This window comes from Pinus tabuliformis, chromosome 3_2 (genome assembly GCF_031772625.1).
Source record: "Pinus tabuliformis cultivar Carrire ecotype Pingquan chromosome 3_2, CPIR1, whole genome shotgun sequence".
Classification (NCBI taxonomy): Eukaryota; Viridiplantae; Streptophyta; class Pinopsida; order Pinales; family Pinaceae; genus Pinus; species Pinus tabuliformis.
In genome coordinates, this window is record NC_142302.1 from 225,991,655 (window position 1) to 226,017,140 (window position 25,486).

General features: G+C 41.5%; 1 protein-coding gene across 2 annotated transcripts in view; it reads right to left on the reverse strand.

The window, feature by feature from the left end:
- LOC149180529 (S-adenosyl-L-methionine-dependent methyltransferases superfamily protein) overlaps positions 1–19,198 on the reverse strand; it is a 184,908-nt gene extending 165,710 nt beyond the window's left edge. Inside the window, exon 1 of one of the 2 annotated variants that reach the window (XM_089416163.1) lies at positions 18,944–19,198. In XM_089416163.1, the coding sequence (XP_089272289.1) occupies positions 18,944–19,082 (139 nt within the window). In that variant the 5' untranslated portion in view covers positions 19,083–19,198. The remainder of the gene's footprint in view (positions 1–18,943) is intronic. The other variant, XM_089416164.1, reaches the window with a different exon arrangement.
- Between the last annotated feature and the right edge of the window lie 6,288 nt (positions 19,199–25,486).

Below are 25,486 nucleotides of genomic sequence, written 5' to 3' on the forward strand. Positions count from 1 at the left end.
CCCGTGACCTCCTAAAGGCCCTGTCCTCCTCGAACTTCACATCCCGTCTGACAACAACTCTCCTCTGTGCAGGAATGTAAATCCGAAAGGCCTTTGAGGTCTCACTGTAGCCCACAAAGATACCCTTCTCTGCGGTGGGCTCTAGTTTGGTCCTCTTCTCCTTGGGTATATAGGAGTATGTAATGCATCCAAAGATATGAAGATGACCAAGATCAGGCTTCTTCCCAGAGAAAGCCTCCTCCGGAGTCATGTGCCCCAAGGCACGATGCGGACTCCTGTTCTGCAAGTAAACAGCTGTGTTGCAGGCCTCTGCCCACAAGAACAATGGCAACCCCTGATCATGTAACATAGCTTTGGCAGCCTCTATGATGGATCTGTTCTTCCTCTCCGCAACCCCGTTCTGCTGGGGGTTGTAAGGAACAGTGAACTCCCTCCTAATGCCTGCCTCCGCACAATAGTCAACAAACTCTCCAAGGGTGTACTCTCCTCCATTGTCCGACCTCAAGGACTTGATCTTTCGGCCTGTCTGTGTCTCCACAAGAGCTCTGAACTCCTGAAACCGCTTGAAGACCTCACTCTTGGTCTTCAAAAAATAAATCCAGGTCCTCCTGGAGTGATCATCAATGAATAAAACATAGTACTCATATCCACTCAAGGAAACATGAGACATCCGACCGCTCACATCGGAATGAATCAAATCAAGTATCCCCGTCGCTCTGCTGTCACTGCTGGGAAAAGGGGATTTGGCAAACTTGCCCATCGCACAACCTCTGCAAGTATCAAAGTGATCAGTACTGAAATCTGGCACACCTGTAGTGATCTCCCGCAATGTCCTCAAGGCTCCATGATACATATGTCCCATCCTGCGGTGCCAAATCTCACACAGCTCAGAACTGCTAGCTCTGCTGTCGGTACTACTGCTCAATGCCAAAAGGGGTTGGAATGCAAACTTGTACACCTTTGCATGGCGTACACCTATCACTCTAGCTGAATCAGCTGGAGTGCCCCTGGGATACATCAACACCTGTCCTCCCCTGAACAGTACCTCATATCCTCTGTCCTCCAAAGCTGAGACGGATATGAGGTTCTTCCTCATCCCTGGCATATAAAGAACCTCTGACACCTTCAAGGGAGGTTTGGACTCCCTCTGAAATGTCACTGTCCCCACCCCGACTGCTCTAACAACTCTGTCATCACCAAGTACTACCTCAATATCAGTGCCACTCTCTGAAAGCTCTGAGAAGTACTCACGGACTCCTGTCATATGACGTGAAGCCCCACTGTCCACATACCAGATACCTGAAGATGCTCCGCTAATCGAGGGAAAAGCATGCTCCCTCTGAACCTGTGTGGCAGGTGATCCTGCACTAGAGGACTCACATGTAGTGAACGCAAACTCCCGGTCAAAACGACCTGCAAAGTCCTCAATCTCAGCTGAAGTTGCCACGTCCTGGTTCTTTCCCTTCTTCTTCTTCTCCGGACACAACTGCATAGTGTCCCATCTTTTGACAATTCCAACACTTCACCTTGGAATAGTCCTTCTGTGTGTTCCCCGGTTTACCTTTACCTTTGCCTTTGCCCCCACCACTGCTTGTGGAAGCCTGCTTTTTCCCTTTGCCTTTCTTGCCTCCTGCCACCAGTGCTACGTCCTCATCCTGCTCAACTGGCTTGGCTGCCCCAAGCTGTCCTTTCCTGATCTCTGTCTGAATACAATCATCCCAAAACCTCTCCCATGTGGGAAGGGTCTCACGTGCACAAACCCCATCAGCAAAGTTCAACCATGAACGGGGGAGGCCATTCACTGCAATACGCACCAACTCAGTGGATGGAATGGCCTCTCCAATCGCTGCCAACTCATCTCTCACATTGGTAATCTTTGTGAGATATCCAGCTGCACTATCATTACCCATCTTAATGTTCTTCAGCTTCTCCTTCAGGACCATCTTCCGGTTCTCATTGGTACTCTGGTAGAGATTGGACAATGCTGTCCACATCTCATGGGCATTGCTCTTTCCTCTCACATGAGGAATGCAATGGTCTTTGATTCCGTCTAGAATCAGCCTCTTACCCTTATTGTTCTTCTTTTTATACTCAGCCAACTGAGTAACATCAATGGGCACAACAACAGGGTTCTGTGCGGTATGCACCATGATATCCCAGACTTCTGCCTCCTCAAAGATACTCTGCATTCTCTCCTTCCAAACGCTGTAATTTATATGCCCATCCAGCCTATCCTCCACCCTCAATCCCAATGACATCCTGCTGTCCTAAAACTGAAAAATAGCACTGCTGTAGTAAAGATAAAACTGCTGTTTATGAAAAAATCAGCTTGCTGGAATTTTCTGAGTGAAAAATCAGCAATTGTAATTTTCCTTTTGCTGTCCCAAACTGCCCTTCAGCACTCAAGCTCTGATACCATGTAAAAATTTCTGTTTTCCCACCCCGGTTTTCAGTTTCTCCTTATTTCTCCCATGTAGTTAAATGCCCATTCCCATAACCATACATTTAACAGACTGAAAAAAATAAATATTGCTGAAAACACAAATTCTGGAAATTTTTCAGAATGCTGGAAATTGCAGAATTAAAAATCAGCAATTAAAAACAGCCATTAAAACACTGATATTTTTGGTCAACTTGACCCTGGAAAAACCCCCTACAACTCTTGGGGAAAACCAGTTTGAGAGCTCTTCTTTATTTCTGAAAATTGTCTTTTTACAATGAGAATTATTCAGCAAAAAATCAGCAAGCAAATTTACAACTTATCTCCTTTCCCGTGCCTCACAGCAATCTGGAAATTACAGCAAACAGGACAGCAATAAATGCTGTACGACCTCCGTTTTGCGTGCAGAAAAATCAGCAAACTGCTCCTCGATTTTTGTGCAAAAATCTGCCTTTCACTATGTGCTGAATCAGCTGTACAAATCTGCTCAACTGCTGCCTTGGAATGTGTGCCAAGCTGCTGTCTCCTTCTCCTCCCTGCTCAGAAATCTCTCTTGCTCTCTTGCTCTCCTTCTCCCAATCTGCTCATGAAAGAATGAATGACCTTTTCCTCCTTTTCCTCCTTTAATATAACTCCAAGTGACTTTTGGTGATCCAAGTGACTTTTGGGTGATCTCTAAATCCAATGGCTGAAATAGATTTAGATCAATGGTTGAGATTAAATGCTCATTTAAATCTCACTTTCTATTTTTTAATTCACCCCACTTTAATAAAGACCCACTTAGTCATTTATTTCCAAAGTCACTTTTCCTTTCTAATTTTTCATTGACTTTATAAAAGTCACTTTAAAATTAGACTTAATAACTTTATCACTTAAAGTCACTTTTAAATTAGATTTAACTTTATAAAATTATAAAGTCACTTTAGGAGAAAAATTAAATTCTTTTGGACACTTTTCCCTAGGCCAAAGATCAAAGCCTAAGGGAACCACCTGTCCTCCGGTACCAAATTTCAACAATCATGCTTCATTAATCATGACTGTACCCGTCACTATACTGCATTATGTGCCATTGTAGCACCATGTTTCCATACTGACCTATGTGTTGGCTACACCTTGCTTGCTTGTTGTCCCTAGCATGCTTGTTATCCTAAATTCCTAATATTAGTTTGTTGTCCCTTGCATGCTTGTTGTAACATTGCATGCTTGGTGTACTTGCTACTAAGTACAATACAACTGTCCCAATGTTAGTTAGTTGTCCCTTGCATGCTGCTCTCCTCCGGAGACAGATGCTCCGACTGTTCCGACAGTTCCAATAGTTCCAACAATTCCCAGCAGTTCCCGGCAGTTCTCGGCAGTTCCGACTTTTCCCGGCAGTTCCGACAGTTCCCGACAGTTCCGGCAGTTCCCGGCAGTTCCAGCTTTTCCAGGCAGTTCCAGCTTTTCCCAGCAATTCCAGCAGTTCCCCGCAGTTCCGACAATTCCTGCTATTCCGGCTTCTGCCCTCTGGATTAGGGCAGCGTTATCCCTTAGGATCTCTCCTCCTACTAAAACCCAAAGAAAAGTAGAGAGGAAGAGATCCCAAGTGCGTTGAAATGACTTGAAGGCCACCTCTATTTATACTAAAACGTTAAGCACAAGTGGGGTTTATTTGGTTGCTTGCCGACCTTGACGAATTGTCCCATAACACAAATAAATTCATATCTCCATGAATACTTATTGGAATCGGATGATCTTTAGATCAATCCTACACTTCTCGATGAGAGGGATCCAAGAAAAATATTAGCTTCCATTAATAAGATGACCCACATGGATTTTGGCCCTAGTTGCCAATTTTAACAAACTTCCTAACTGATCACACTCTCTGAGACCAAACATTCCGATTCCTACAATCCTCTCAAACCCAATTCAAAAAAAAAAACAAATTAGGCAAAAAACAAATCAGCAACCTATCACAGCTTTAGATCACCCTCACCGGCATGAAACAACACTGTAATCAGCAGATCTTTCTAGACATCAAATGAGCTAACCCCTCTCAGGTTCTTGTGCATCTCTCAAGCATGGATCACTCCAATCACTAGTGATTTCTGGTCATCACACCCACTGATATCCTCTGTTCTCAACTCCCTCTCAAAGTTGTTGACTTCTATATACAATGGAACGAAAGGTTCAACATTGCAACTCTCCTACCATGTTAAAATTTCAATACATATTGAGTCATGACAGGTCTGCACTCAAAGAATTAAGAAAATTCTAAAGCTGAAACTGAAAATAATAGTCAAACACTTATCAAAAGTTCGGATCCAAACTCACTGAATAAATGAATAGAAATTCTAAGAGTGTAGACACTACATATGAGAAAATTAGCTCAACACAACACTAACAAAAAAGTTGATCTAACAGCAGAATTCTGGAAATGCAAATCAATATACTAAATTTGTTGCAGTAATCACATGTCTTTTTATTATACTGAAAGAAAGATTACATCAGCTCTACTCTATTCACACACTAGCTACTCACTAACTCACTCTGCAAATTTTGAAAAGAAAGGAACCTAGAACAATGTGCCCCTCCTTCAAAGAAAAGGGAATTACAAAACAGGATAAGACCAGCCACTAGTGGTGCACCCTCATATGTCATGAGGGTAACTCTTGTGATTTTCATCACAAGATATGATTTGCAACATGATATCAATGAAATTCTTGATGAATTGGAGGTACATACCTGCATGTTTTGCTGGGAAATAATGCTTTTCTTGGTTGAGTGGATTGATGATGATGCTTGATTAATCACCCTCTTGGTATACTTTCTTATGGTGGACCTGTTTCCTCATCATGGTGTTTCATGTATGGTGTTTCTCCTTCTAACCCTCAAAGGTTGGATGCTAGTAGTGTGGGATGAGAGTTAGCTTATGTGGTGGTGCTTAATTCTCTTTTCATGGTTGCACATCTTTGGTTGATGGAGCTATGAGATTAGAAGTTTTATGGCCTTGATGATTTAGTTGATGGTTATGAGATGCTCCTTGGACCTATGGTATATTACGGTTGATGTTGTTCATGGTTAGCCTATCCTAACAGTCATATATTTCCCTTGTATAGCAGGTAATGGATCAAGTACACCATGAGCTGATCCTACCTTATGATGGTGTTTTGAAGGGTGCAACATATTGTTAACTTTGGTTTGGTCGATGGTGGGTGTATTAGTGTTAATTTCTTTAAACCCAGTTACAAATTTACTGTCTCAACACATAATCACAGGTCAGAAATAAACATATCTTTCTAATCTGATTTGTAACAATAAATATTCTAGGTTTTCAACCAAATAAACAGCAGAAGCAAAAATACTAGAAACTAATCGCATGCAACAGAAAATAACACAGATATACCCTGGAAACCCCAGTGTGCGGAAAACCAGCAAATGTTGGGCTTCTTATTCAACTTCAAGAGACATATGTCTTACAGCAGTTACAAAGAATTTGCTCTGGCCAATACCTAGCAAAAGATCTCAACCCTCTTTCTCTCACTCGCATCTTTTACGACCCACACACGCAGCCCAACAGAAATCCTTTGCATACAAATAAACTCAGCCTCTTGGTCAAAGAGAAAACTCAGCCTCTCTAATAATCTCGCTTGCCATAATCTTGCTCTAGCTAGCTCGATCTATCATTTTCTCGCTCTCACTGCCAAATACTCACTCCACTAAATCCCCAACTTGTGCAGATCAAATGTGCATCTCCTTTGGCTCGAACCTCCTATTAAAATATCAAACCGTAATCTCAAGCGAAATCCCTAATCTCAACGGTTGAGATTAGATCTCATTTTACTGAGATCAACTACTACGACTTAATTGTTGTTGACTTATTTTCCCTTCTATAAAAAGACACCCGGCAATTAAATTAAAATGTCGTCTAAAGTCTTGACTTGGGAAATTCATTAATTAACTGTAGGAGATAATTAAGGTAACCTATTGCATATCCTGGCACCTGATCCATACAGAATCACCTTCCAAGCTACAATCTCAACACTCCCTTTCAGCAGGAAGGCGTTTTGCACAAAACTCAACTTATCCCTGAAGAATACAAATTTACCCTTCATGAAGGCTTTCGTCAAGATGTTTGCTACCCACTCGTTTGTAGGAATGTATTGCAGTTTTACTGTCCCCTTCTGCACACAATCTATGATGAAGTGGTACCTGATCTCAATATGCTTTGACTTGTCACGGAATACTTGATTCTCAAAGAGTTTAATACAACTCTTACTATCATAGTGAATGACAGTCAGATCCAACTCTTGATCAAAAAGCCCAACAAGGAGTTTCCAAATCCAAATAGCCTCACATGCCTCCATACTGGCAGCATTATACTCTGCCTCTACAGAACTGAATGCAACAGACATCTATTTCTTGTTGTACTAAGAGACTACTCCTAATCCCAAACTGAAACTGCATCCAGAAGCACTCTTCCTATCAGTTGTATTGCCTGCCCAATCTGCATCAATGTACCCCTCCCGCTTCACTCCATCCTACTGAGTGTACCTCAGCCTATACTCAATTGTGCCTCGGAGATATCTCAGAACATACTTTGCAGCTACCCAATGCACTCGCTTAAGCTCTACCATAAAGTGAGTGTGTTCAATGCCAAATGTTCGGCCTAGTGTCGACCAGATACATGAGAGAGCCAATCAATTGTCTATACAAGGTAGGATCCACTGCCTCTGATCTGGAAGTACAGACGATCTTCTTCCAGCTGGTCACAAGTGGCGTAGCCATGGGTCTGCATTCCACCATCCTGAAACGCTTTAAGATTTTAACCGCGTATTTGCCTTGTCCAAGGAAAATCTCTCCCTCTCTACCACAACTCCAACCCTAGAAAGTAGTGCATCAACACCAAATCCTTCATCTCAAACTCTTTTGCAAGCAACTGCTTGCAGTGCGCTATGAGTTCATTAGACCTTGTGAGGAACAGGTCATCAACATACAACACCAATATGAGAGGCTCACCCTTAAACTAAATGTAGTACAAGTTTCGGTCTACCTCACTTTTGGTGAAGCCCACGCTCTACAAATAACTATCAATCCATGCATACCACGCCCTAGAAGCCTGTTTGAGCCCATACAATGCTCTCTTCAACCTGCACACATGGGAATCCATCCTCTGCACCTCAAAACCCTCCAACTATTCTATGTAGATCTCTTCCTCAATTATACCGTTGTGGAAGCTCGTCTTCACGTCCATTTGTTGAATCCTCCAACCCATTTGTGCTACTATACAAATGATAGCCCTAATGGATGAGTATCTGGCTACCAGAGCAAAGGTCTCATCATAATTGATCCCTTTATTCTATGAAAATCCCTTAGCCACAAAAGGAGATTTGAACATCTCCATGCTGCCATCCGCAGCATGCTTGGTCTTGTACACCCATCTGGAGCTAATCACTGACTTGCCCACCAGTTGTGGCACAACCTCCCATATGTTGTTCTTCATGATGGAAGAATATTATTTTGCCATAGCATCCATCCACACTTGATGCTTGGGCACCTCCTAAAATTTGGCAAGTTCAGCCTCAATCAATTCATTCATCAATGTCATATATCTGGAATAGTGTTGAGGAGCCTTGCTCTGTCTAACTGAATAACTTAGAGCACCAACATGCTCCTAGGCCTCTCTCAATGTCTGCTCTGCCTACTTGGCCTACTTCCACCCTATCCCTAGAGTCTAAAGTTGGGTGTGAGGAATCCCCTGTTCCTCGTCCTGGTCTCTCTACTTGCCCTACTCACTTTGCTCACCAACCTGCATAATTGTAGTCAGAGGAATATGCGTTGACTCAACCTTTGGTGCCTGCTGCTCCTCAACCTCAACTATGGAAGAACTCATGTTGCCAGACATTTGAAGAGCCCTCTCTTCTTCAAACTCCACATCCTTATGCATTATTGTCTTCCTAAGAGTAGAAATGTAAACAAGATATGCTTTTGAAGTCTCATTGTACCCCACAAGGATACCTTTCTCTGCAAAAGCCTCCAACTTGGGCCTTTTCTCCTCGGGAACATGGCAATACACAAAGCACCTAAAGATATGAATGTGTCCCAAATTTGGTTTCTTCCCTATAAATGCTTCCTCTGGTGTCAATCTACCTAGCACTTTGTGTGAGCTTTTATTCTACGAGTATACAATAGTGTTGCAAGCCTCTACCCATAGAAGTAAAGGCAGATCCTAGTCATGGAGCATGGCGTTGGCTGCTCCAACTATAGCCCTATTTTTTTGCTCTTCAACCCCATTCTACTGAGGGTTGTACGAAACAATCAACTTCTTCTTGATACCTTCATGAGCACAGAAATCCTTGAAGTCAATCGAGATGTACTCGCCTCCATTATCTGACCTCAATGTCTTGATCTTCCTCCCTGTCTGATTTTCAACTAGAGCCTTGAACTCCTTGAATTTGTTGAAGACCTCGTCCTTATTTTTCAAGAAATAGATTCGGGTCTTCCTAGATAAGTCGTCAATCAAGGTCACATAATGTTGGTGCCAACTCAAGGATACTGTTAACATGGGCCCACACATGTCTAAGTGTACTAGATCCAAAATCCCTTTGGACCTAGTGCCACTACTCAGAAAATTGGTCTTGGCATATTTACCCAATCCGCAATTGTTGCACACCTCATGTTGCTCGACCTTCAATTCTGGCAACCCCGTCACTATCTCCTCAAGCACATTCAGTGCTCCCTGATGAAGATGAGAAGGCCATAATTCTCCCAGCCCTTTACTACAATTTACCAATGCATGTGTTAACTCAAACTGCAATCAAAACAAGCTTCCCTTCTTAACCTCTATGACTTTTGCTATCTTGGGGTTCTTGGGCCGAATATACAATTCACCCTCCTCAAAGGTCATAACGTAACCCTTGTCCTCCATGGTAGCAACTGAAATTAAGTTCTTTGTCATACCCGGAACATACAACACATCCTCCACCAACAAGGGTTTGTTGAACTCCTTCTAAAGCTTGACCATGCCAATACCAGCTGGATGGTACTTGGCATCATCTCCAAGCTCTATGTAGAAATACAACACCTTGTCCTTCAAACTAGTGAAATACTCTTTGACTCTCGTCATGTGGCAAGAAGCCCCACTGTCAATGTACCAGACACTGGTGGCAACTGAACTCGAAAGACATGCAATGAGCGAAAACTCATTCTCGAACCATGTTGCAAACTCGTTCAGCTCTATGGTGGCAGCAACCTGCTTCTTCTGTTTGGTTTTCTTCTTACTCAGGCACTAGCTGGTGTAGTGACCCAGCTGATGGCATGCACAACATTTAACTTTGGTTGGATCCCTCTTCTTCTCACCCTTGAAAGAGGACCCCTCACTTAGCCCTTTCTTGGCCTTTTGCTTACCCTTGCTTGCCAATGCAAGGTTCTCGTCTTCTTCGAACCTCTTCCTTTGATCTCCTCGTTGACAACTTTCTCGAATCTCCTCTTTAGACATAATCATCCCAAAGCCTTGCCCAGTCGGGTAGGTGATCTCGACCCATAACACACTTAACAAAGACCTCCCAGTGCTTCAAAAAACCATTCAACGATATATACACTAGATCCTCCTCGGAAATAGTCTCTCCAACAACAACTAATTCATCCCTAACTTGTATCAGCTTAGACAAATAAGATGCCACGCTCTCACCGTTGGACATTTGTGTGCCATTCAACTTGTCCTTGAGCATCATCTTTCAACTCTGATAGTTGCTCTAATATAATTTCGTGAGTGCATCCCACATCTTTTTTGTAGTATCCTTCTCTAACAGATGGGGTATGAGATGATCTTTGACCCCATCGAGAATAATCCTCTGTGCCTTGGCCTCCTTGACCTCATGCAGATCAAGGGCAATTGGATCATTCGCTGGCAGAACCATTGTTGTATTAACAAAATTCAATAACTTGTTCTCCTTGAGAAGTTAGAACAACCAAGATTTGAACCTCCTTCCATTGCAAATAGTTCGAAGAACCCTCAATCCTGTCCTTATATTGAACATTGGTAGCAATTGTAGAATAAAACCCTCGAAGAGAGTGAAAATTGTAATCTGAATTTATTTTGGTCCTGAAACTTGTGTCAAATATCTTTGGCTTTGTATTTAGAGTTTAGAGCTCTAATACCATGTTAATTTCTCTAAACCCAGTTACAAATTTACTGTCTCAATAGATAATTACAGATCTGAAATAAACAAAGCTTTCTAATCTGATTTGTAACAATAAATATTTTGGGTTTGTAACCAAATAAATAGCAAACAAAAAATACTCGAAACCAATGTTGAGTGAAGTAGAGAAGAGTTATGCTTGTCTAAGTGTTAAGACTAGCAGAAGAACACAGAATTCTACCACTTTAGCAGAATATTAATTTATTTAACTATTCCCTAAAGCTAGACTTAGGAAAAAATAAAAGTTCCTAGGTTAACAATTGATCACGATTTAATCTCAATGATTGATCACGGTTTAATCTCAGTCGTTGAGAAGAAGATTAGGGTTGAGGTCAAAACTATAAGAGGAGATAGGTGAGTTGGTGGCAAGTCAATTGAGCACAAGTAGGTGTGAGAGCGCAAGTGAAGGAAGAGTCAAGGGTTCAGCAATTCGCAAAGGTCCAGCTTCCAAGAGAGATTCTGATCAAGTGAAGACCAAATTGCCTTAGCCCTGAGATCAGTTGCACGGCACCCATTTATACATGTGTGCTGGAGGAGAGGATTTGCGCTCACACGTACGAGGAGACGGGGAAATTCACATGGCCTTTCGACAAATCGAGTGAGCAGTGATCACACCAATTTATCTTGGAGGATTGGTCAGTTGTATTTTTGTGATAAAGAGGAAGTTTCTCCCTTGTTGTAATTCTTAGATGAAGAAAATCCTTTGCTACAAAAGAAAATTATAAAAGCACACAGTGTTGCAGGTTTTTCGTGGAGTTGGGGTTTCCTGGGTATATCTTGTGTTCTATTGTTTGATGTGTTTGTCTTATGATTTATTTTCCACTGTGCATGTTAGAAAATTCAATGTGTTTGTGATTTAAGTTTCCAAAATATCAATTGTCTATATTTCTAGGTTTTTACACTTAGAAATTGTGAATCAATTTACTAGGTTTTAAGCAAATCTAGCATGGTATCAGAGCTCAGTTTTTTATTGAAGACCAAGCACAGATTTTATCTTCGGGTAGATTTTGCAATTCAAAGGGAGCAAGCTATCAGATAGATTTGGTCATTAGGGTTCTAAGCAGCGCGCATTGATTCTATCAATGCAATTTGTATTCAACAATTTGATGTGGCAATGTGGCATATCAAGGTCTCAGATTTGAAGACATACTGGATGGTCTATCCAACTTTTGTTCGTGGCGTGAAAGGATAGCAGTGGTCCTAGAGGAACAATGGGTTTGGGATTTTGTAAAAACATCCCAACTACACCAACAGATCCTCAGCAGTTGACTCAGCATAATAAAATGGATACCAAGGCAAGAAGGATTATCCTAGAAGGAGTCAAAGACCACATTATCCTTCACTTGACTAGGAAGAAGAAAGCTAAAGAAATGTGGACTACCATCATTGGTCCAAGGTAAAAAAAGAGTTGCCTGGTGTGGGTGAGACAATTCCAGATAGAGATTTGGTGAATTTTGCTTTGTTGGGATTCACCAAGTTGTGGCAAGACTTCATGGATGGGATATGGGCCTGAGAAAATTTTCGAGATTGGAAGTGTTTATGGGGTGACTGTGCCCAGGAGGAGATTTGCAGACAAACTCATGTTGGATCTCGTGTTAAAAGCAAGGAAGACGAAGAAAATTTCGCTCTAGCAAGCAAAGGGACCAAGTCCAAGGGTAAAAGGAGAAGTGGTGGTGGAGAGTCGAGTTCCAAGAGCAATAAGAAGAAGAAAGATCTCATCAAGATTAAGTGTTTCTCGTACCACCAATTTAAGCATTATGCTACTAAATGCCCTAACACAATGAAAGGGTCCAAGAAGGACAAACTAGCAGTTTATTGAGAGATAGATGAGTTTTCCTCTCACTTTGAGAAGGAGTTCTCACTCATTGCCTATATGGAAAGTTCAGTGGCTACCAGTTAATGGTATGTGGACAACGGTGCGCCCTGTCATATGACGGGAAATAATAAGTATTTTAGCAAACTGTTAAAGAAGGACATGCAGTTTAATATCGAGATGGAGTCGATGGGAGGTACCGGGTCGAGGGTACTGGTACAATTCGTTTTGAGAGGGATTCTGTAAACCCTCTGTATCTCAAAGATGTATCGGGGCTTAAGAAAACCTCATCTCAATTTAGACTTTGGAGGATAAGGGGTATGAAGTGACCTACAGACAAGGAAGGGTTTTTATAAAATCCTCATGCTCCAAGGTGCCAAAGCACATTGGAGTTAGGCACAAGAGCCTATACAGATTACACTTTGAGACAGTCGCAACATTGACTAGCAAAGCAGGATGTGACTCAAGTAACAAGAATGGGGAGTTATGGCATAAGTGCATGGGACATTGGCACCATAGAGCGCTAAAGATCCTTAAGGAGATAGTGACAGGGTTGCCTTAATGCAGCGTGGATCAACATAAGGTGTGCAAGGGTTGCACACTTGGCAAGTATGCCAACTCATCTTTTCTTGGCAAAGAGAAAAGGGCCATGGGTATCATGACCTTATTCATTCAAATGTATGTGTTCCTTTCTCTATAGTATCTTGTAGTGGGTACAAGTACTATGTTACCTTCATAGATTATCACTTGAGGAATACCTTGATATTTTTCAAGAAGAAGAAGGATGAGGTCTTCTCGAAGTTTTTGGAGTTTAAGGCGTTGGTTGAGAACCAAACTGGCAGGACGATCAAGTCATTGTGGTCTAATAATGGTGGGGAATATACCTCAAACGCATTTAGGGAGTTGGATGCCAAGGAGACCATCATGAGGGAATTGACAACACCATATAATCCTCAAGAGAACGGTATGGCAAAGCGCAAGAACAGTGCCATAGTTAGAGCGGCCAAAGCCATGTTGCATGACCAGGGGTTGCCCAAGTTTCTTTGGGTTGAGGCATGCAATACAACAGTTTTCTTGCAGAACCAAGGCCCACACAAAGTGTTGGGGTGACTTACACAAAAGGAGTCATTTATAGGGAAGAAATCAAATGTGTATCATTTTTGCATATTCGATAGCCTTGTATATTTCCATGTACCAATTGGGGAAGAGGAAGAAGCTAGAACCCATAGCAGAGAAAGGAATTTTCCTGGGTTACAGTGACACATCCAAGGTGTACAGTGTGTACATTCCGGCACACATGAAGACAGGGAAGATGTGAAATTTGAGGATAGGGCTTTGAGAAAGTCCTTAGAGCATGAGCAGGCTATTGTACAGGAGGAGAAGCAATAGGCTCCCAAATAGGAAGTTCATTCAGTACCTCAGACCACAGTTTTGTATGTTAGAGAATGTAGGGCAAAGTAGTGTGAAGTGATTCTTTGTTGCTTGTTAACAATTTGTGATGCACTTTTACAATTTATCTTCTTCTTTTTATTAATGTGTGTGTCTCATCAAACTGCTACCAGAACAAAATAACAAGAACACAAAGTTTTGGCTCTCTGCCAGGGACAAACCCTCTCCACTCTTGAGAGGAAAACCCTTTGTAAGATTTCTCTTATTGAAGCTTCTTATTTGAACAACTGCCAAACCCTAGACCCTTGACTAGGATACCCTCCAAGCATAAGTCAAATCCTTCCTCTTTCTGCACTGTCACTTCCGACACATCTTCTGGCGCTTTGTCTTCCAGCACTTCGTCTTCCAATTAAAGTCTTTTTCACCTTAGAGAGATGGACTCCTTCACTACGCTTGTGAGTCCTTGGAGGCTTGATCTCTTTACCCAAACAAAAGACCATTAGCTTGTTGTCATACCCTTGTTGCACCTCGCACGTGTGACTGTTTCTAGCCCTAGAAACAGTCCTTCATACTTTAATTTTCTGCTTCCTTCCTTCGCTTGAGAGTCCTTCTTCCTCGCTGGAGTAGGAGGCCTTTGTAGGCCTAGTTACTAGCCCAAACCATAAGGAATGTACCCCTGTAACTTCACTGTTGATCTGGCCACAGACTATCCTTTATTTCTTCGCACATGTGGCTGTAGCTGCTTAAGAAACAACCCCTTAACTTCGTTGTTCTTCCTTCTTGCTACATTGCCCTTGTAGACCCTCTTTCTTGCAGATTTCAGAGTGAGTATGATACGTTGTATGAGGAGTGGACAACCTCTATAAATAGAGGTTTGTCGCTCCTCTTCCAACCTACATGACTGTACTTAAAGCCGACTTGACAGTTTGCTTCATAAATCATTTTCATTCGTTGTTTTACTACTTGTAGACTTCATTGGTGCTAGGAGAGGCTTTGACCATGATTGGAGGTGTTCCCATGACCTTGTATGATGACTTACATGATGTAACATGCCCTCAAAGGGTCCTATCATAATTACATTTTGACTTTGACTCTCTAGAAGCACTTCAAAATGTGCTTGACCTATTTTCAATGAGCAAGAAACTCATTGACAAATAATACAAAAATAATTTCTCTTTTCTTGGATGAGTACAAATATCAAAATTACATTTATGAAGACCTAGCCTAGTTACATTTCCTTCAACAGTGTGTGGGCAGGATGAGGACAAGAAGGGCACACAAAGCAATTAGATCCCACTCACTCTGTGACTCCCATCACTGGGAGGAGAGCGAGATGGGCAAACCAATTGATCAAGGAGGCAGGAGAAAGTTGGTGCTCCAAGTACATCAATTCAATAAAGTAGACGGCCACAAAGGTACACAAGATAAATGGCATTGTTACCCACCAAAAGTGGGTACCCCTAGGAGAGCATTTCTCCTAATCACCTTCTTCCAGTCGACAGTGAGTAGCCCCTGATAGCCACCTTGTAGCTAATGTGATGTGACACTTTATCTCCACCAACTGCATCAGTTGTATGTTTCCTCGCCCATTTGTCAAGAGCACGTGTTAGAAGGTGGGCAATCTAACCCAAAAGGTATATTTTTCAGTATGCAATTGGGTGCTTATGCTTGTTTTTCATTTGGCATTTGGGCATGGACTATTAGATGACTTGGAAGAAGGAAGGGCTTTGACAGTGGTTTTGTTCCTTCACCTTAAATGAGGGGTTAATATTTAACCCCAGTCCAGTGTGATCTCCCCTATTGGCCTATAGTTTTATCACGGAAACTACTTAGGAAACCTTGATTTTGGTAGCATGGTCCCATTTTCCCAATCCATATATATCACCTCCCTCAACACATTACAAGCCCTATTTCCCCTTTTCCCTTTTGGGTCCACATGACCACTGGGTCCGCAAGGCACTGGCACACCCCCCCCTTGTCCACATATCTGGGTCTAGCCTGGAAACATTGCCCCAAAGGTTGATGCAGCTAAAAGAAAGTTAAAAGCATATCATGGCCATAAGCAAAAAACAAAAGAAAAAGAAAGTCATTAAATGCAAAAGATGGTCAGGACATTTAATATAGCACGTGGGCAAAGTCAAGCATGATCTCTACCCCTTGTCATTAGGACCATCACCCTGGTTCCTCGGGCCAATGATTGTCGCATCACATCATTAAAGGAACCCATGCACGTCCTAACCCTTGGTGGGTGATGAACTGCCACACCTTCAAGGTGGTAATAGATGCTTTACATCAATGCACAACATGCTCTCGTTTCCTAGAGCTTCGAGTAGTAAATTGTAATACAAATAAAATCAATAAAAAGCAATTGCTACCTCCTTACGTCTATATACCTAATATGTGGACTTCCTCATTATTGTTATCCTTGTACCCATGGCATTTGGCCCTGAGACACCCTTATCCCCATCCATTCCATCATTATTCATATGCCACCTATTGATTGAAGGATGTATTAAGGAAATGTCTTTCCCCTTAAGAGTTGGGAACACCTAATAGGTTTGTCTATTAGCCACTCCTAACCTAGGGAGGTAACACTATTATGAGATCGAAGCCCAAATTTGGAAGAGAAACCCCATATTAAGTCTCCGTTTGCCCTTGATTGACAAGCTTGATTCAGTTGGATGCACTAATAATTAATTGTACCTAACGGTGAAGATGCAGCACTGGACATTATGTGTGATTGGCAGGTGGTCTTCAACATGGTCTGAGCAACTTAACTGGGGCCCAAGTCCACTAGAGGAGCATATGACACCCTGCATATGGCACTCTAACCCCAGTAGTCCTGGTTAGGGCAGACAAAGGATGTTGTAGTAGACCAAGACCTACAGGAGGATGGTTAGGGGCTAGAAAGTGCCCAGATCAACTGGTCAGAGGAGAAAAGGATTCTGCCTACAGCTGCCAAGGGGGCAGCTAAGGTAGGAGGGTTTCAGTCTAAAGAAGCAGACAGTAATGGAAGGAAGATTGTAGCAGCCAAACGACAAAGGTTATAGCACAATGGACAAAGAAGGACTTAGAGGGTTGCTTGTGAAGGATTACATCAACAAGTAAGTCAAGTTATTTGTCTTTGTCTTGTGGGTAGTTGAGGGTCTGACAGATTAGACTCAAGCCCTAGTTTTGTTTCTTGTATCATAGCATTTGTATCACCGTTTCTAAAGGACCATGATCCTTAGTACGGGAGCCTTATGTTTGTTTTATTGATGAATTGATAAGACAATGTTTTGGGCCATATAAATCTATGTACTTTTGTTGATTTCATTGTTATTATATTTCATTGTGCAAAGTTGTTCATTGTTGAGTACTCCTATTGTGTTGTTCTGCTAGTCTAGTCACGGACCAGACCTAGGGTGCAAGGGAATTTCAACAGAGGACACCACGTGGGAAGGAGAACAGATCTTGCAACACCCGAATTTGCAATTGCTTGAGGACAAGCAATGTTGAGAAGGGGGGATTGTAATGTCCTCTTCAAATTAAATTTCCCAAGGGAAGATGCAGTAGCCTACTTAACCTCGTAGGCTATAGGCATTTGTAAAAGAGAAACCATTATTTAATGTTACTTAGGTAACATTAGAAAATGAAAGTTAATTTGGGGCAAATGGAGAAAAACTTGCAATAAAAGTCAAATTTGGGGCAAATGGAGAGAAACTTGTTAGCCACTCAAAACTAAAATTAGGAGGGAAAAACCCCAAAGGGAATCTATAAAAAGGAGAGAGGAAATTCATTGCGATCATCATGGATTATTCTTCTTTCTGATTTTTGGGCTGTCTCTTGGAGGGTTTTAAGACCCCTTCTTTCTGATTGATTTCAATGGTGAAAGATTCCACCCTAGCCCTTCAACCATTCTAATTACAGGGCCGAATTCTGATTGGAGGATCATCTTTCTGAGGCAAAACCAAGGCTGGAATCCCCATTTCTGAGGTAGCGAGAGTTGGATTTTATCACTCTGTGGCAACAAACTATCTCTGAGGCAAGCAAGGAGTGGTAATTAATTGTTTGTGGCAGAGAACTATCTGTGAGGCAAACAAGGTCTGGTGTTAGATGGTCTGTGGCAGCGAGGCAGCAAGGAGGTTGGAAACCCTTTCTCTGTGACAGCGAGGTTGAAGACTCCTTCCTGAAATAGCGGATGGCTGTATTCAGTTGTTGAGACTGCGGGAAACCAATACAGGCCTGACTGAGGTAGCTGAGGATCAATTATCTGTGGCAACGAAAGATTGAGAGGCTATTCCTGCGGCCACGGGGTGCGCAATAGGATACAAACAGAAGGCCGCGAGGATTTAGGAGGAAGCTAGCTGATTGGAGGTCTGAAGCAGCTAGGGCAATTACAGTTCAGAGCAACCAGGAAAGCTGATTCAAGGCCGCAACTGACTAAGGGGTGCCGCTCAGGAAGTTGAGTCCGCAGCAGGTTGACAGCAAGGAGTAAGGGATAAGTCAAGGTCATAATAGTAGTGTAGGAGCAGCAAGGTCTGCTGGTGTAACAGCAATAGTTGTGAGTCTCAAACTACGTTGTGTTATTGGAAAATTTGTGGATCTCGAATCTGCTATGTACTTGTTGAATTGGCTTTACTTGTAGTGCTGCTGGTGAAATCAACTATTCTTATTTACACTGTTTGTGCACTCAATATCATCACTGTGATACTGGTATAATAAGATACAATTTTTATCATGTGCTCTTTGAACCCTAACCCAGAATTTCAACCCTAAGGATAATTTTCCCAAGAGGGATATCAGACTGTATGCCTGAATCTCATGGTGTCCAACTGAGCGTGGATGTCATCACATTCATTGCATATCTGTTGTTTGCAAGCAGATTTCTATTGTGGGGTTTATCAGAATAGATTTATTATCATTCAACTTATCTTTCCTTCAATTCGCATTCCAATCATGTGACGATCACTGTAATCCATCAACCTAACCTAGGACGGTAAAAAGTCAATGTGAATAAAAAGAGTATTTATAGTTAGGCTCCTTGCTGTTGGTGCTTTCCGAGGCTTGGCGTGACAGGTCGTAAATAACCGAATTTTAAAAGGAAGAAAAGCGGTTGATTGATATTGAGATAGATGCCAATACCTGAAAAATCTGAAGTAGTTGGAGAACACGATGAAGATGTTAATTGTTTGGATCGAGGAGGAAGAAATACTTGACGAAGGAGACGCCATCGGAGGACAGATGAAGGCATGGACGTTGCTGATTCTTCAGCCGCTGCCATCTTCTTTTTCTCCTCTTGATCTTCCTATGGCTTCACCCGTTTCCTCCTTCCCTTACAATCATGCGCTTACTCCGCCTTCGGCTTCACCCGATTCCTCCTTCCCTTACTTTTTAAGTATGTATACGTTAAAATATCATTTCATTCCCTTCTTTCAAATTGCAAATTAGATTTGATTTAATGAAAAAACAAAATAATCAAAACCTCACCATGCTTTAATGCTCATTTGCTTCCCCAGCATTCTCCCCAAGGTTTTCGACTTTGGAGATCGGCGAACACTTGGCAAGCCAACTGGCAGGAGGAAACCTATGATGAGATTGACCACGAGTTCAAACTCAGGAAAATCAAACTTTCTGATAAGAAGGACCGATTGAGATGGGGATACACTTTAGAGAAAGATTTCGGCGCATATCACATAGAATTTCATTTGTCGACGCGTTTCGAACCAACTAGTGTGGTTCATCGTCAGGACAAGTTATCCTGACGATGAACCACACTAGTTGGTTCGAAACGCGTCGACAAATGAAATTCTATGTGATATGCGCCGAAATCTTTCTCTAACTTGATATGGATCACAGAAGCCTAAACTCTATTATGGGGATACACTACCAAGGGCCTGTTCACTACCAAGGAAACTTATCAAATCCTTTATCAACCCATGCAGATTATAAAAGATCAACTTTGGGACCAAGTCTAGCAACCAAACCTCTGGCCTAAGGTCTCCACTTTCCTTTGGCTTCTAAGCAAACAAAGGATCCTCACATGGGACAACCTACAAAAGCGAGGATTCATTGGGCCTTCCAGATGTTCCAACTGCAATCTTCACTCATAGAACATTAAACATCTCTTGGATACTTACCCATTAGTAGCTCAAATGTGGGAAAGAACAGCTCAGTGCAATAGAAGAACAGGTAGAAGAGAGGGAGACATAGTAAATACCATCAGGAACTGGCCTTGGAACCCTTTTCAAAGTCCTCTTCTTAATGCCCTGTAGCACCTCCTTCCAGGCTTCATCTACTAGATCATCTGGAAGGAAAGAAACAACAGGATCTTCAAAAATCACAGTTCGCCTCTTGATACTCTTTGGTTCCTTCTCAAGCAGAATCTTCAAGAAACTTTAGCTCTCAGATAATGGCAAGACTCAGATATGCCAGTCTCACCCCAGGAACGTCTCATTCTCGCCAATTGGAACCTAGATCTCACCTCTGTAGATCATATCAAGCCCAACACTTCAATTCACTCTAAGTCTGCACAATTTTGGTCACTTCTTGCCATCCACCCTTACAAGCTGAACTTTGATGGAGCGGCTAAGGGCAATCCTGGGCCGGCTGGCTATGGTGGCATCTTTAGAAATGCGGAAGGCTCAGTTTTGCATATTTATCACGGATCGCTGGGCAGAGATACCAACAACGCTGCCGAGCTGGAAAGCTTATGGCAAGGTATACGCATAGCAGAAACCGAAAACTTGCTCCCTCTAGAGGTAGAAGGGGATTCACAAATTCTAATAGAGGCTGCTATCTGGATACAATCAGGATCCTCAGCTGCAAAGATTGCTTCGAGTTGGAGGCTTCTAAGTAGACTAGAACAAATTGAAGAATGGCTCAAAACTCCTCGCAGCATATCCTTCAAGCACATTCGACGAACAGCCAATAAGGCAACAGATAGACTGGCTAATCAAGGGGCCGATCAGCAGCTCCCATTCTTCTCTGGTCCATTGAATAGTTCCAATGATATACAAATCAAACGCGACTGCACTCTCCTGGTGCAAAAAGATCTATCCCTCCCGAATGCGGGTGGATAATTTGGCGAGCAGCACGATGGTGGCGTGGAGGGTGGGCGTGTGGCTAATCACCATCGCCAGCTGGCCTCGCATGGGGTATGAGTTAATGACTCAGTACAAAAACTTAACTGATGTATTAACGCAGCTCCTGTCCTCCCTCCAGTTTGATAGTTTAACTGTAATGGCGCTCTGCTTGTTTTTCACTCATGCTCCTCCCTTGCGCTCAAGCTAGTCTAGCGAGACTAAAGCTCCTCGCTCTCGAGACAAATCAGGATATTGTCTGGCTCAGGATCAAGGCGTTGCTATCCATCAATGCTTTCATGCTTCTAATAATCAGTTTGGCATCTTCCTCTGTCGCCCCCTCTTAGTCTCCTTTGCTGCTGTTTGTTCCGCTCCTCCTGCAAACTTCAAAATGCCCAGAGTGCGCTCAAGGATGAGCAACAGAAGAGGTAGCTCTCATGGTCATGTCTCCCGCCAGCCTTCCTCCACGACCTCGGACCCTTCGTCTAAAGCTTCGGACTTTGGCTTTGATAGATACCCTGTGACTAGAAGTGGTCGGGGCAGGGGACGAGGGCAATTCATCACAGAAGCGTGCTCTCACCACTCCCAATCTCACACGGCTCGCTTTCGCTTCCCCTGCTCTCTGGGCAATTCCTCCTTCATTGCGTCAGTCACCGTTGAGCTGTGTGAAGACACTGTCGGTCCGGGGGCTGTTGGCCCAGGGGCTCCCTTGGAGCTGAGTAAGGCAGACAAGAACGAATCCTCGCAGATTGAGATTACTCAGTGAAAGGACCAAGGTGGCTCAGCAACACAGGAAATGACAATTCACGCCGGTCTGAGCGCTCCTGCAGGTGGTGGTTCTTCAAGTAAAGAGGGCCAACCCTCTGAGTTCGAAGACCCTGACCAATTCGGTTGCCGCATTGTTGAAGAAACGCCTCCAACCTCGCATGAAGATTAAACAGGTCTGCACCTTCTGGTTTTGTTTAGTTGTTGTAAGAAGATGCCCAATCCCTTCTGGTTCCAAAGTCATTTCTTGTTTTACAATTCTCAGAATCAGGTCTTTTGCAAATTTTGACTTGCCGGTTTCCCCTGCGTGGGCGGCACTCTCCAGTCTTTTGGTCATTGTCTTGGTCATTGTTTTTTGGTCACTGTCTTTCTGGTTAATGTCTTGGGTCAACCTGTTTATGGGTCAGCTTTCGGTCAAAAAAGGGCTGCGCAGTACTGAGTTTTTGTTTGGTTCCAAACACTCTGTCCCGGTTTTCAGTTACAGTCTCCAGATACATCAAGTTTTAAAGCAAGTCATTATGCAGGTTTTCTGGTCAGTTTTTCAAGCGATATTTTGTAAGCATGCCTTCTCTTGGGCTAGAACTCTTGAGGCCACAGCCTCTCTGTAATCATATTTTGTACTAATATAGGAGTAGCCAAATTTAGAAGAAAAAAAATGCTCATTTGCTTCCCTAAAATTCATTCACTCGCGAAGTTACTGCATCTATTAACATTTTATACGATTGCACTTGTAAATCTCTTTCTCATAGGAATCAAATTAAAATTAGTTCAATGAACACATGTTCACCTTCATCTATTATGCATGGACATGCTCTCGAATTTAAAAAAAAAATATAAATATATATATATATATATATATATATAAACAAATAAAATAAAATTATTTTTAAGGTCACGGGTGTATGAGACCCTCTTGTTTGTGGGACAAGGGACCCACCTCCGCGCAGCAATTTGACTGCTAAGTTTATGAAGGCATACATACTCTATCCATCTCTTGTTTTGAACCTATGACCTCTTAGGAGGAAACACATGCTCTTAACCATTAGGCCCACTCATGTTGTATAAGGAGATAAAGGATATTCAAATTTTTATAAGTATTACCTTATGTATTAAATATAGATTAAATATCTAAATCTTTGTATTATATTTGAATAATGGATCTGTAAAAATTATTAATATAAAATTATTTTTATTTAAATATATTAAATATAGAGAAGAGGTTTGTCGATGGATTAAAATGTTTTTGATTTATTATATTTTAAATATAGAAAGTTTAAAAAGGAGATTTGTTGACTAGTCATAATGATTTTGATTAACAATAGAGGTTATTCCCATTGACAAGTTTCAATTAGACCTCACACCATTTGAAGTAGGTAACCCATTCATATTCTAGTCTAGTAGTCATTAATATTTTGGAGAATTACTGGTTGCAGCTCAATCCACCATTTTTAAGGGTTTTATAAGCTAAATAATGAAAAGCAGTTACTCTAAGGTGCATATGCATGTGTCCAAATGAAATTAGCAATAACCATAAAGCAAACACAAGACTAAACATGCTCTTATCAATGACCCGTTGAATTAGTTCTTTGAAAAGGACAAGAATATGAGTAAATAACTGCAAACTCATAATATTCGAGCAATTAAAACACCTATCTACAATCTTATGTTGACTAATTTAATACAAACATTCCCAAAAGGACAAAAATTAAAATGCAACAAAATCACATAAGAATAGTCTATAGTGTGAAGTACAATCTTACACAACTCTAGTGCTCAGCAAAAGCAACAAAATAGTCCATAGTAGATGCAACATAGAAATCATAAAAATAGAGTTCACCTTAGAATAGCTCAACCAAAAATGGCTTTTCCTCATCAAAGTCCAATAATAGTACATGAAATCTCCTAAAGAAAATAGCATTTTCTCCTTAGAGTTTCCAGTGTTTATAATTGTTTACAAGATAACTACCCTTCTATTTAGTGGCTAATTAGCAGTATTAGTTTCAATAAATTGGAAGTTAAGCGGTTTCTTTAATTGATTTTGACAAGTGGCAGTCCAAATTTGCTTTAAGATGCCTTTCAATGTCATCCTCAAAAAACATCTCGTATTCATTCATATCTATCTCTCACAAAATCCATATGTATCGTATTTGAGGGACTTTGGTGTAATGGGATTTAGGACTTTTAGTTCATGCACCTTTCCCTCGTGTGCCCTTTTAATTTTGTCTTTGGAGTTCCCCTTGATAAGTGGTTGCATCTCTATTTGTGGGACCCATTTCCCCTATCTTGGCTTAGTATTATATTCTACACATATCAATAAACATCAGACTTTAGTATTGTTAAAACAAAAGGTGGTTCAACCATCACATTAGGGTTATTTTGTTGTATCATGTGACCAGAAACTTTGTTCAATTCAAAAAAATTGTGTCATAAGGAGAAGATCTTGGGTGTAGTGCAACATATTGCATAGAAAGTTTTTTTTGGGTGTGGCTTAGCCTATGTTGCACACCATCTTGCTTTATATGTGATGAGCAATTCAAACTTTTGTGTATCCAATGGAGTAAAAAAAAAACGTGACAATGTTTGGAGGCTTTGTGTATCACACTCATCAAAAGTTTGATGTGGTGTGACATATTGAGGGAGAAGTTTTTTTGGTGCGACACATCATGGAGAAGAAAAAATTGTGGCATGCGAAAATTTTTTTTTTCATGTGAAACATCACGAGGAAGAAAACATTATGGCAATGTGACATACCACACATAAGTGAGCATGTAACATACCCAAACTAATAATCTAAGCCATGTTACTACAAATCTAAATTTGATACTAATTTAAGAATGAAAATACATGTAGTATGACATGTATGCTCATGCAACCATCAATGGTTTTTGACATCACAAATGTAGATGATCTAAGCATGCACAACAACATTTAAACATGTGGAACATAAACTAAACAAAGCATTCAAGAATAACAATAAACTACCAATAAGAATGGTGATTAGAAACTTATCTTTATAAACATTTTACACAACTAGTTATAGATATCAAATGTTCCACCCAACCAAGGATATTATTGCCCTAATTCTCTCTACAACAGGCCACCTTTGAGCCAAGTTTATATCTACAAGGATGAGTAGATTCCCGTACCTAGCTAAAGTCCACATTAATAGCCCATACCCAGTGAATTCATAATGAGGTGATTTCCACAATAATTCTAAAGGAGTGGCTCTCTTCCCCATTAGTCTACACAACATATAGGATGATATTTCCTTCTTTGCATTGCAGTCCCTAACACAATATCCATTCCTTTGAGGGCTCCAAAATAGACCAACCATGAATCTCTTAGTTTTGATATCTAGGAAATCCAATTGTAAATGGAGTGTTCATGACATCCTTTGCATAGGCTCATGTAATTTCTTCAGTAAAACCCCTCACAAGCATACCAACCAAGTTGTCAACATAAATCCTAGCTCTAGAAACAGGTTTCCAACACAATTATGACTGCCTCTTCTTGCAACACCCAAAACTTTCATTTTTTCTCTTCTTTCATCACTCAAAATGTGCGCACCCCCCTCTACTCAAATTTGTTTCCTCCAATGCATGTTTCATTCCCACGATTCTCTAAGTTGGTTATACCCAACCCATGATGTCATAACTAGGTGAGATTATTCTCTCACCCACCTCTTACATGCATTCAATGATACAATCCCCATCATGAGTGTACTCGACCCATGCTTCCATAATTAGGTGAGATGGCTCTTATACCTGTTGAATTTCCACGATCTTGGGTCTAGGTTAGAATCTTAGAATCTTTGACACTACCAAACCAAGAATCTCAACAG